We start from the raw sequence: 12,144 nt of genomic DNA, 5'->3' as shown, positions 1-12,144 counted from the left end.
ACAGTTTCATTATACATGGTGGTGGCGCAAGACCTGTGCACAATAAGTTTGACGATAAAACGGCTAACCTCAATTTGTAGAAAAGCAGAATAATGCAAGTGCTCTTGGAAAAACAATAAGTGACATGCATTTAGTAAGGAATTACCTCATGCCACATGCCCTCCGTGGGATGTTAGGCCTTAGACTGATGGCCCTCAGAAAGCAGAAGCTCTTGATTGATGAGGAAAACATCCAAAAAAGCCAAGCGAATTTTCGACAGATTCTTATTAATACTACATGTAGTATTAAGATTTATAAATATATATATATCAGTGCATGATATATATATATTTTTAAAATGTTGCTTTCCAATGTTATTTTCAACCCTTCTTTTTAACTTGTTAAAAATAAACACTGCAGGCAGTAATTATATGTAGGGTTTCTGGTGACATTGATAAATCACTTGAACTAGCACTCTTGTGATTTTTATGTCACCAGAAACCCTTGATATAATTACAGTCTTATTATGCACAGTTGGGTGTACATTATTATTATTATTATTATTATTATTATTATTATTATTATTATTATTATTATTATTATTAGTAGTAGTAGTAGTAGTAGTAGTAGTCCTATTTAAGGCCTAATGGCCGGACTACACCGACTGCCCAGTGGTGGCAATTTAGCACCCCTAAAATAGGGGTGCCAACAAGTACTAGGCCTTAACTAATAAAATGAAAAGACCAGAAAAAGGACTGTAAATTAAATGTTTAATAGAAAAGGGAAGGTGGAACAGAGCACGCCCCCTAGAGCCCACTGGTCGACAAACGATGGCATGTCGCCAGCGGACTCCGAGTGGGCGTGCTCTAACTTAATCCTTGAACGGAGAAGGGCCCTGAACATGGCCCCACAGTCAAAGAGACCCTCCCCGATCATCTTACGCTTCCTGGTCTTGTAAATTGCCAGTCTAGCAAGAGCCAGGAGCAGATTCACGAGGGGGTCTCTTTTTTTAGTGGAGCCATGAACAGGGTGCCCGAAAATGAGGAGGGTGGGTGAAAAATGCAGCCAGAACTGCAGCAACAGATTCCTCAGCAGCAGGAAAAACGGCTGCAGCCTGGCGCAAAGAAAATAAATGTGACTTACCGACTCGGGCTGACCGCAGAAAGGGCATACGGTGTCCGAGTCGGTAAAGTGACGCAGGATCTCTCCTGACGCGAGCGCTCCGTGCAGGACCCTCCACCCCAAGTCCCAGCTCCCCTGGAGACCAGCGGGGAGTACAGGGCCTCCCACTGGGGACCGACGCCCTCCGGTGGTTGGAGGGTCTCCCGCCAAGCGGTGTCTCGGCGGGAGACGAGGGCGAGGAAGTGGAGGGTGTGGAGCGTCATCGCGTACAGGGCCGTTCTGACGGTCCCCCGAGCCGCTCTGGCGACCAGCAACTCGGGAGTCGGCCACTCCGAGCGGCCGTGATCCAGGAGATCCCAGACTCTGTAGTAGTAGTTGTAGTAGTCGTAGTATTATTATTATTATTATTATTATTATTATTATTATTATTATTATAGTATAATAATACTATAATTATGATTATGATTATGATTATTATGATTATGATTATGATTATGATTATTAATAATAATAATAATAATAATAATAATAATAATAATAATAATAATAATAATAATATAGAGCATCTTATTATGGTGACTTTTTACAGTTGTGGTGTAATAATATACATTCTGGTTAACTCTACAGTAAAATACATTTGAACGACGAATTATTATATTTAATAATTAGAAAATAATAGTAGAATGCATCTAAATTAAGTATGACTTATGTTAAGTATTACTATAATTTACATTATACATTTCATTTAACTATATAACTGTCTGTCTGTCACACACAATGTTGTGAACACGATAACTGCCTTGGTTTTGAACCAATCTTCACCAAACTTTTATTTTATTATTCAATCCTAGCCTCCTATATATGTTTTGGATTGCATTTGACTATAACTTTTCACTTACTGTGTTCTTACACAATTTTGAGGACCCACTGTATGTGCCAGCACTGGTTTTAATATACGTTAATGGCTACAGATACCAGAATACATGATTCTAGTTATAATTTTTTGCAGAGAGTGTTATTATATGTGCTACATAACAATGGAATCATACTTGCAAGGCACTTAGCAAAGCACTAGAAGCGAAAGGGTCGGAAATACACAGCAAGTGGTATATCATCATGGTTTTGTAGTTCAAATTCATTAATATCATATGATCTGATTTACATAATTTAAATATTGTTTAATCAATAACACATTTGGTATTACATAAATAAATAACAGTATAGTTGTCCGAAGTATAAAGTATAGAGTTCAATCATACCTGCATGCAGTCTAAAAATTAATACAATATAAAAGTTAAAATGTCAATAATTTATCCCACATTGGATCAAATGTTATAATGTTCGTATATCTGTATGTCTTCTGCTCTTTGTATTATTGGTTTAATATAATAATCATTAGCCAAAAGAAAAAAAGAAAAAAGAAAACATAAAAAATTAGAGGCGGGGAAGGTTTTTTTGCCATTCTTTTTTTTTTTCATGATTCATGATGTAGAATGGAAATCTCAATGCCATTACAGAGATCAAGGTGGTTATACTACCTTCACAAATCCACAGCTTAGACCCCGGCTAAAAATACAAACCAATGGAAAGCTATCAGTTTACATGATTTACTAGAGTTTGAGCTGTGGTTTAGAGGCATTTCTGAGTAAACGTTCGTTTCACTCTGCTCCTCACAGCAGTCAGTATGAAAGCTGTGACACACGACAGACTGGTGCTCTGGCATTCTGGGACACGAGGGACAGGGTCAGGGCTGGGGTGCTAAATACAAAGACATATTGGTTTCAGGTGTTTCCTTGTTCCCTTTCGCTTTTTCCTGTTAGAATATAAGCGGGATATGCAGATCATTTTGCAAGGAAAGTGCAGCTGTGCAGTAAACCCGGGGAACTCCTACTGCTGACCCTGCAGGGGCTCAGTTTCAGCTGAAGCCGTAAAGACCCATCTTATGTTTCCTCCCTCTCTTCTAAAGCAGCCCTCTGGCTTTAGACGGATAAATATTTACAGAGATAAATCCTTTAGAAAACTGTTGGAGTGGTCCCAAGTCGCCAATTCAGTGAGTTCCCTCAGCATCATTAAACAAAGCTGCAACTGAAGTGACCTGGAGGTTTCTCCAACAACTCTCTCTGAAATGGCCTGTTCTCTCCCACTTCAATTTCGCAAACCTGACCCTCTCAACCAGGTGTAAACTCGAGGGCATTGTACAGTTTCGCAGGTCATAATGGGCTGCCTGAGTCAGGAAGGGAAGAGAGAAATGCTTGAGCACCCCTTTTCCGAGCAGCTCTGTGGCCCATCACTCCATTTGATAAATGGAGAACTAAATTAGTCCCTCTCTGACAAAGATAACAAGGTTTGAACATATATCAAACAGAGACGGAGGTTTTGTGTTTACCAAGGTCAACATATTTTATGAGCACTCATGCATAGCACCCACAGTTTGCATACCAACCTTACACATTCACTACTGCCCATGGGGGCCCTTATGAAAGTGTTATAGCTGTTGGTGGTGTTTTATACCCCTATATAATGAACAATTGTGATCAATGACTGTCCTCAAAAATGCTATATTTATACATAACTGCATATTCCCTCACTATTTTAAGATGCTTGCTATGATTCTTTGTGTCTCTCGGTTTAGTTGCTTCAACATTGAGTTATTTGCCTTAATTGGTTCCAGGGTTCCACCAGACATGAACAAATATTGTATCTCTGAGAGAGTCATTGCACTACATTGTAGTTGCTTTATAACGTCTGGGCACTCAAAATGAACAATGACAATGTCAGGTACATCAGTGTGTCTAAAACATCAAAGTACGGCACTGCACGTATACCACAGAAAGAAAACCAGTGAAAACAATTGCAAAACAAAGCACTGTAATAGTATTTGGCAATTTATCAAAACAGCGTTCCAAAAACAGTTCTTAACATGCTTTCTCAATCCATGCTGAAGTAAACTGACTGTTTTTTTGTTGCACCATGTGTGTTAAACCCACGACAGAACCAAAAACAAAAACAAAAACATGCACATAAACACCAACTGGCTTTGAAGGTGGGCGAAAAAAATCTTGTCTCAGCTTTTTAACAGTACAGTAATTATATTAATTCCTTGCTTTCTTGCTTTCTTTTATTGAACATGGTGAAACTGGGCAGATTTACATGAAGTGACGGCATGTGAAAAGTGAAACTGAATTCCCAAATGCACCATCTCTTCCTTTTTTGTCTGCAACTGAATCCATTCTGTCCTGTTGCATCTACTGATTTAGACCTATAATAAAATGTGCATTGATCAGATCCCATTTGTACCCATCGGTTAATCAAGGGAATCGTATCTTACAGGATTAGATAAGGCAGGTTCTACCGTAAATGGCAAACATTTAGAATATTTAAAAAAAAAAAATAGAAAGGAAGAGTCATTTAAAAAAAAAAAAAAAAAATGTTCTAAATTGTTTTTGCTACAAGTTAAACAAGCAACTTGCATGTGGCTATGTTCCTTCAACAGGAAGTGAAGCAAAAGAGTGTGAAAGGCATTTGACAATTTATTATTAAAATATTACAACAAATCAAAAACATTAAATTAAAACTCTTAAAACAAATTTACATACGTAGTTTTGAAGGCACTATAAATGTATATACTATTTATTATTTATTTATTTTTTAGTCAATTTACTGGGAAATTACAAAGATATGCCAAAACAGTTAAAATAAGAGCTTTAATGTGGGTAATTTCAAACTGGTTCAGTTTTGGATTGTGAATGTGCTGTTCATAGCCGATGTTGGTTACAATGTAATTAGGATTACCAGCAAGTAAAGACCCTAGACTTCCTAATCAGCAGGGCTTTACAAGAGTCTTTCATTTATTTCAGCACTTGCTATTGGGAGCCCTATTAAAGTAAATGAAATGCTTTATTGTGTGATTTCACTGAGTGGAAATGCCAGATCAGGGGTACCTATAAACATTTTCCCTGCTGTACTTCCTGCTTGTAAAATGTTATGCCATGCATTAACTTTCTGGGTTCATTGCGGATCCACAGTGTTGGTTACTCAGCACTGTGATATCTATGCACAAACTCCTTCGAGAACTGTTAGCTAATTACAGCTAATGACTCATTTGTACCGGACATGTATCAAGGTTCCCCCTTTTCTTATGGAAACTCTTCCTACAAAAGAGGTGTTTTCCATTACTAATTAAAGTCTTGAGAAAATGCCTTAGATGGGTGCTTTGTAGAAGGGTTAGATCATGCACTGAAGACTGCGTTTTGATCTTTAAGTCATTTTAAAGTTAAAATATAAGTATAATACCACTTAGTTATAAAATGTAACCAGTTATGAAAGGTGAGTTGCAATAGCACTGGATACAGTTTGAAACAGTGCTGGCAGCAACGTTAGAGCTTCATGTAGATACAGTCCAGGTCCTCTCTCAAGCAAAGACTGGTGATTTTGTGGTGTTTTTTTTTATGTGGACTTATATCCAGTGGGGGACAATGACACTACCAAGCATGTCTTTGGAAGGAAATGAATGCATCCTACAGGCATCAAAGGAATTGGGCAACATAGAAATACAGCATGGGCAGGCTGTTGTCATATTCTCCCTTTCAGTACAGGGGAAAGGAAAAATGACAGCCCTTGCGCAAGGTGGAAGCTATTCTGTCAAAGACCATTGAAATCAATGATGCAGCCACAGTGTACTCTAATACAATCTGAACTTCAAATGCACTGCCAGCAATGGCTTGACGCAGGTATATAAAAAGCGACATACTCAACCTGCCTAGAGCTCATAGATATTTATTCAGCTTTAAAGAACTGGAACCTGTGGTATAGCAAGCTGGTCGTCACCAGTTAAAAGCCAGGAACTCTTGTTAATTTACATATGTGAGCCGCTGGGGATATCTCCGTCTTTCATCACAGAGGTTATTAAACTTGAAAGTTGCAATGTCTAATTATGCTAACAATAAACAAAAGAGCATTTAAAAAAGGATGAAAAAACACAGCTGTACAATTCTGTTATTATTCTCTAAGCAATAATGTTAAGTGGGTCATTCCTTTACCAGACGGTTAATGACTGGCTACAGTAATAACAGGGTCTGGGGGTGGGGGGGCAAACATGTTATATAGAACTGATGGTATAAACCAAACCTGAAATTATGTTGAAAGCTTTTTTAAGTCTAAAACTTTTTTTACATCAGTATTCTTCAGGAACTGGTGTACAAGTCCACAAATTACACTGTGAGACAGTTTGCACGTTTTTTTTTTTTTTTTTTTAATAGAAACTGAATTCAATTGACAATAAAGGACAATGAGAAAATATGATCATACAGTCATAAGGGAGACCTATGCTCTTTACAATTAATCCCTGTTCTGCTCTCGTCATGCTAGGTTTGGGTGAAGTTTGGTCAGGGAATTTAGACCTATTCCTTGTTACAAAGTATTGCTGTTGTCTTCTAATAAATTCATTGGATTATCATCAATCATCAATTGACATAAGATGTTAAGGTGTTTTTAAGAGAGACCAGGTTAAACAAGTTGTGTGAGGCAGCAGCACTAAGTTACATATGAGCACTCTGTAAATCCAGTGCACTTTCATCACCTTATATATCAGAAACCATTTGAGATACAGACTTTATATGTATATGTAAACACGCTGGCAACATATGCAGGTACCCCTGACACCCAACAGGGCTGCCATTATAGACTTTTTCTGCTACAATAAATTACATTGGAACAAACTTAAATAAATAAATAAATAAATAAATAAATAAATAAATAATAATAATAATAATAATAATAATAATAATAATAATAATAATAATAATAATAATAATAATAATGATAATGATGCTTGCAGGTAACAACCTGTGGTTAATGTTTTGGGTTGAAGCTTAGTCAAGTTGAATGAACTGTTTTTGATGTAATTATTGTATATAACATATTATTTTCATTTAAGGAATGATAATCCTTCTAAGAAGGTCTGTTATGAAGGAATAATTTGCTGGCACTTTGCCACAACCATTCATGAATAAGACCCAGGTGTTTTAAAAAAAAAAAAAAAAATCTACTAAAGTATGAAAAATTAACACAGTGGTCTTTATCAGAGCCAAAAAGCAAACGAGAACCATATTCCAAACAATAGTGTATTGTGCATTGTGTTATATGAAACTACAAGGCTACAATTCTAGTGTCGGTTTCAAACCCAGTTCCATTAACTGGCATAAAATTTGGAAATCGTGTGACATATTATCAGAAACATCTGTCCTACAATAAGTTCAACCCCTATACAGTTCTAATGGCTATGAAGGGACCACTGTCACAAAATCTTGGAACTTCCTCAGCTATGTCTAAATATTTAGAATTCAGATGCCTCGGTCAGGAAGGTTGAGAGAGTAAATGTTTGAGAGATGCACGTCCATTGCAGAGAAAAGTAAAAACAATGTGTTATTCTCAACATGCCAAATGCACAATGGCCTTATTTGGAAAAATTGAGACATTGAGAAACACGTGACAACCCAGTTCCAAACCACGGCTGTAGCATTTTAGGAAAGTTAATCTAAAAAAATCAAAGAAAAGTTCCAGCCTAGAAGAACAATTATAAAGCATTAAGCTACAGCACTGTTAATGAAAAAAACACAAGCCTTGGGGGCCAGGACACTGATTCACGATTTCCACAGGATTTGTTAAGCAAGATACTGGAACTGACAGGCAGAAGGAAAAGTGAACTATCAAAAAATATATAGGACACTTGCCCCCCCCCCCCCCCACACTTTATTCACAGGATATTTATTTTCTTCTACATTTGAGGTGAATTTCCATTAAATAATAACAACCACAATATGCATAATATTATACTAACTAACTCCACTGTTTTAGATAAAAATATAATTGGAGACTGAGATGTTTTGCTTTAACACTGGAAGCTCACCTTGCGGCCTCCTCACCACAACAACCAAAGTTCCATAGCAACAAGGTCTCGGAGCCCTGCTGCTGGTATCTTTCCTGGTTTAGGTAAGGTTGTCTAACACCCCACCTGCACTTTCAGTTGATTTTTAGAACAAGGCAGCAGGGAGCTGCTGAAATCAGGTGCTGAAATAACTATTTTAATACCCTACAGTTCTTTACCAATTTTAATGTTCTCCAAGCTGTCGAGGAGTATGCTATGGAGCTCATACAGTTTCTGTGCACACAGACCAATCCTCTGTAATCCAGTTAGCGCAGGCCAATACAATTGCAAGGCACATTTTAAAGTAATCAGTACAGATGTCCCTGTAACCCTTAAAAATGTCACAAATCTTTACCTTCCAGATGCATGTGGCACCCCTACTTTAACTGGTTTTGGCATGTCCAGCCCTATGAGCCACTTAAAGTGCAAACTAACTTGTCAATTGCCAGAGGTTAGGGTGGCTCACCTAACTTGGACCTAAGTCTAATTTTAGTGGAGAAAGTTCCATACATACTGCTGGGGAGAAGGTCTCATTGTACAAGCTTAAGCTTAATGAGCTTAACTTGGCAAATTTGGATATTATTAGAAATGTCTGTCCTACAGTGCACTTAACCTTTACTATATAACATAATGATGTATCTCAATTTTTGGGAGCAGAACATTATGAGATATTAAAGGTCTGTCAGTTCAGTGATTTTAGTTACCTGACATGTTTGGGTTCCTGGGCATGTCCTGTGGCTGTGCGGACCTGTTGCGGCTCTGTTGCCTGCGCTTGTTAGGTGCTGAGCGGGTGGTCCGGATGTGAACCTCGCTCACCTTGAAGAATACCACCATGAAAGGTTGTTTGTCACGAGGGCCGTCCCGCCCAATCAAACCTGCCTCCTTAGGGTTAATGCTGTTGCCTTTTCATATAAAGGAAAACAATAAGTGGCAAACAATGAGGGTCTGATTCTCATAGTGATGCACAAGCACTCGAATCTAATGGTTTGTGTGTACACATCTGATAACACCACAAATGTGTCCTTACAACATATTAATCAACACTGGGTGACTGCCTCTGAAGACACAACAAACATAAACTACAGACAACTTTGAGTAAGAGGGCTTTGAAAGAAACTTCTCTACCAGTATAAATTAAGGAAAGCTATTCTCTACTGTACCTAGTTTAAAACACAAATAAGGGCAAAAGGCATTGGTCTGTGAGCTTTGAAGACAGGATTGAAGAACATAATCTTACCAGTAGTGGTATACCTGAGGTCACCTCAAGATTCTCTTTCAGAATACAGCAGGACAAGACAGCATAAAGCTGTTCAGAACAGAAGCTAGGCAATGCCTTTTCATCTTGACAACTATACAAGGTGGGGTTTGAGCAGCTAAATAACATGTTTATAACCTGTAATAACAAGAAACAATGGATCCTGCCCTGGGGTTTATGGTTTACTAACAAGGGGTAGATATCAATGGGATGAATGGCCTCCACTTGTTTCCACTGTTTCTTACATTTCTATTGCTATCATGCCTCTGTACACATTGAATAGGTATCTGCTGTAGCAGTTCCAAGTGCAAGTGTTTTAATAATTATATGCAGTCACTGCTCACTTCAGTAAAACTCTTTTAATATCAGTTCAAAGGGACGGAGCTAAAATAGTGTGAGAATCGGATTTCACAAATATCCTAACAAAATTGCTCAGTGCTGATACTACAAATATGTCTATTTTATATGTATTGTATTAATTACAATTGTGTTTTCTACAATTTATGTTTGGTCAGTGCAGTCTACTACTCATGTACATGTACAACACATTGTAACAATTCAATACTAAAGAAAGATGTAAACATGCACATAGCAGTCTTCTGTATGCTATAGTGTCCTACTTCATATGTCAAAAGATTTCAATATTTTACAACAATTTTCAAATCTTATGCCATTATTTCCCAAAGTGGCATTAAGTGTGCCGTAAATCAGTTTTATGATAAATCTGATTAATATTTATTATTTTCTGTCTGGATAATTACATGTAATGACATTAACTGGAGTGATATTAAGCATCTTAGACTTACCATTGCTGGTCTCCACACTGAGTTGAAGGCCTAAATTGTGTCTGGGGTTCATCACCCAAAGGTTACTGGTGGCAGTGATATCGAACTCCAGCCAACCCTCCTCCGCAGCACACAGTGTCCGTGTGTCCAGCAGGAACAGATCTGCCTCGCTGTAAAAGTGAGATATCTATTAAAACCCCCTTTTCTGAGAACTCCACATCAAATGTTTTAGCAATGACAAATTTGAAGACACCAAAAACATCTTTGAGGTATTGTTGCTGTGACTAAATTGTTAAAGAACCAGCACAGACACCTACAGAGTGTTCTCATAATCCATTCATAAGTGCAAGGTTAGGGTGAAACCTCTGTAGGAGGGTGCAGTGTAAAATAACATAAACGTTTGTTGAAGACTGGTGCAAAATCAATACAGCTATGTTTTTTACCATGCAGAGTGTGGCAGACAGACAGAGGCAGACAGTTACATAGTTGTATTTGCATTTATACTGATAGGTGTGGACTATGGGGGTATTTTAATATAAAGTAAGTGGAGGAATAATACATTCAAAAAATGTTGTCTAATCATCAAAATAAATGTTTTTTTTTTAAAATGTGCATGCAGACCCCAACGCAATTAGAATAACTTCTTACCACTTTGTAGTTTCTACAGTACGTTTAAGAAAGAGAATGGGTGCGTGTACAGGTACAGGTACAGGTACAGGTACAGGTACAGGTACAGGTACAGGTACAGGTTAAAAGATTTTCCCAAAGCAGTATGTTATTTTGTGCTGTGTCAATATTGCACCATATCCAGCCATGAGAAGTTACAAGTTAAAAAAAAATATCCCTGAATATGTATCTGAGGAGTATTGTGTTGGTCATTGGGTTTAACTCTTTTATAATTCTGGAATGACCCTTGGCGTACACAATATAGTACCCCAGGGACAGCAGCACTTAATGACAGACTCATTTTCATTATTCACAGTCCTCTCATTGCTGGGACAGCTAATATAGCTGGAAAGTCCTTTCCTTATTAAACTGCATGCACTTTTATCGCCTTTTGGAATGTAGGCCTTTCAGATTAGCCACATACTGCACACAAACATATCAATGCACCCACACCTCTAAACAGTACAGTAGAATTGCATTTTTTTTTTTACAAGCTTTCAATAACACTGGTAATTTGAATGCCTCCTCTACAACTATAAAGCGCTGTTCTTTTGAGTATAGAGATTTAAAAAAAAAGGCAAAGCGGATTAATCACATCCAACACGGCTGTGAACCTCCACTCTGCTGGACTTCAAAGTCTGCAATTAACCAGGTGTTCTGGGAATTTCATTTTGTTACGCATCAGTAGCCCTTTACTGTTTCATTAGCCATTAATTAAGGCATTTTTAAAGCTTCCATATGACTCTTTTTTCTAAGTCAGCCTACCCTCTGATAATTAACACATCAGTCTGCACTTTAAGTAGCTCATAGGGCTGGACATGTCAAGACCAATTTAAGTAGGGGTGCCACATGAGCTTGGGCTGGTACTGTAATTGTGAAATGAAAGATAAGGGGATATAAATTATGATGACCACACTTGGTGTCAAAGTTTCAGCTGGTGACATGAAAAAATTAAAACCTGCAGGTGAGGCAGGCAACTAGTTAGAGAAATGGAGCAGGACAAGAAACCTAACTTCACATTCATTGTAGTTATCATTCAGTAGTAGCTCGGTAAATGTAAACTCTCCACCCCATGTTGCCTGTGCATTTTCCACCTCCTGCCCATCCTCCCCCTCACCTTTGGCCTCACAAGAAGGAAGCTGGCAGTGTTAACGTCAGCCAAGAAATACAATGTGCAAGCAATATGCAAAAGACGAAGCTGAATGCCAAACAAGCAAGCAAATGACGAACGTTGAAAATTTAAAACGTTTAATCATCTGTTAATAAAAATGTTTAACATTGCAAGAATTGTCCTGTTTGAAACATTAATCAGACTGCTGTAATTATATGTTGTGTAATTACATGTTGTGCACTTAAATGTCAAAACCAGTTTAGCTTCAATAACTGCTTAGTACATTAGCATCTTTTGTGTA

General features: G+C 37.7%; 1 protein-coding gene across 1 annotated transcript in view; it reads right to left on the bottom strand.

The window, feature by feature from the left end:
* bmp6 (bone morphogenetic protein 6) overlaps positions 1 to 12,144 on the bottom strand; it is a 79,703-nt gene that overhangs the window by 11,268 nt on the left and 56,291 nt on the right. Inside the window, exons 3-4 of the mRNA XM_033999813.3 lie at positions 10,088 to 10,236; positions 8,731 to 8,928 (exon numbers count right to left, since the gene is read on the bottom strand). Of these exons, the coding sequence (XP_033855704.1) occupies positions 8,731 to 8,928; positions 10,088 to 10,236 (347 nt within the window). The remainder of the gene's footprint in view (positions 1 to 8,730; positions 8,929 to 10,087; positions 10,237 to 12,144) is intronic.

This window comes from Acipenser ruthenus, chromosome 4 (assembly GCF_902713425.1).
Source record: "Acipenser ruthenus chromosome 4, fAciRut3.2 maternal haplotype, whole genome shotgun sequence".
In the NCBI taxonomy this organism is placed as follows: domain Eukaryota; kingdom Metazoa; phylum Chordata; class Actinopteri; order Acipenseriformes; family Acipenseridae; genus Acipenser; species Acipenser ruthenus.
Note: the sequence above shows the minus strand (reverse complement) of the source record. Positions and strands in the feature narration are given on the sequence as shown.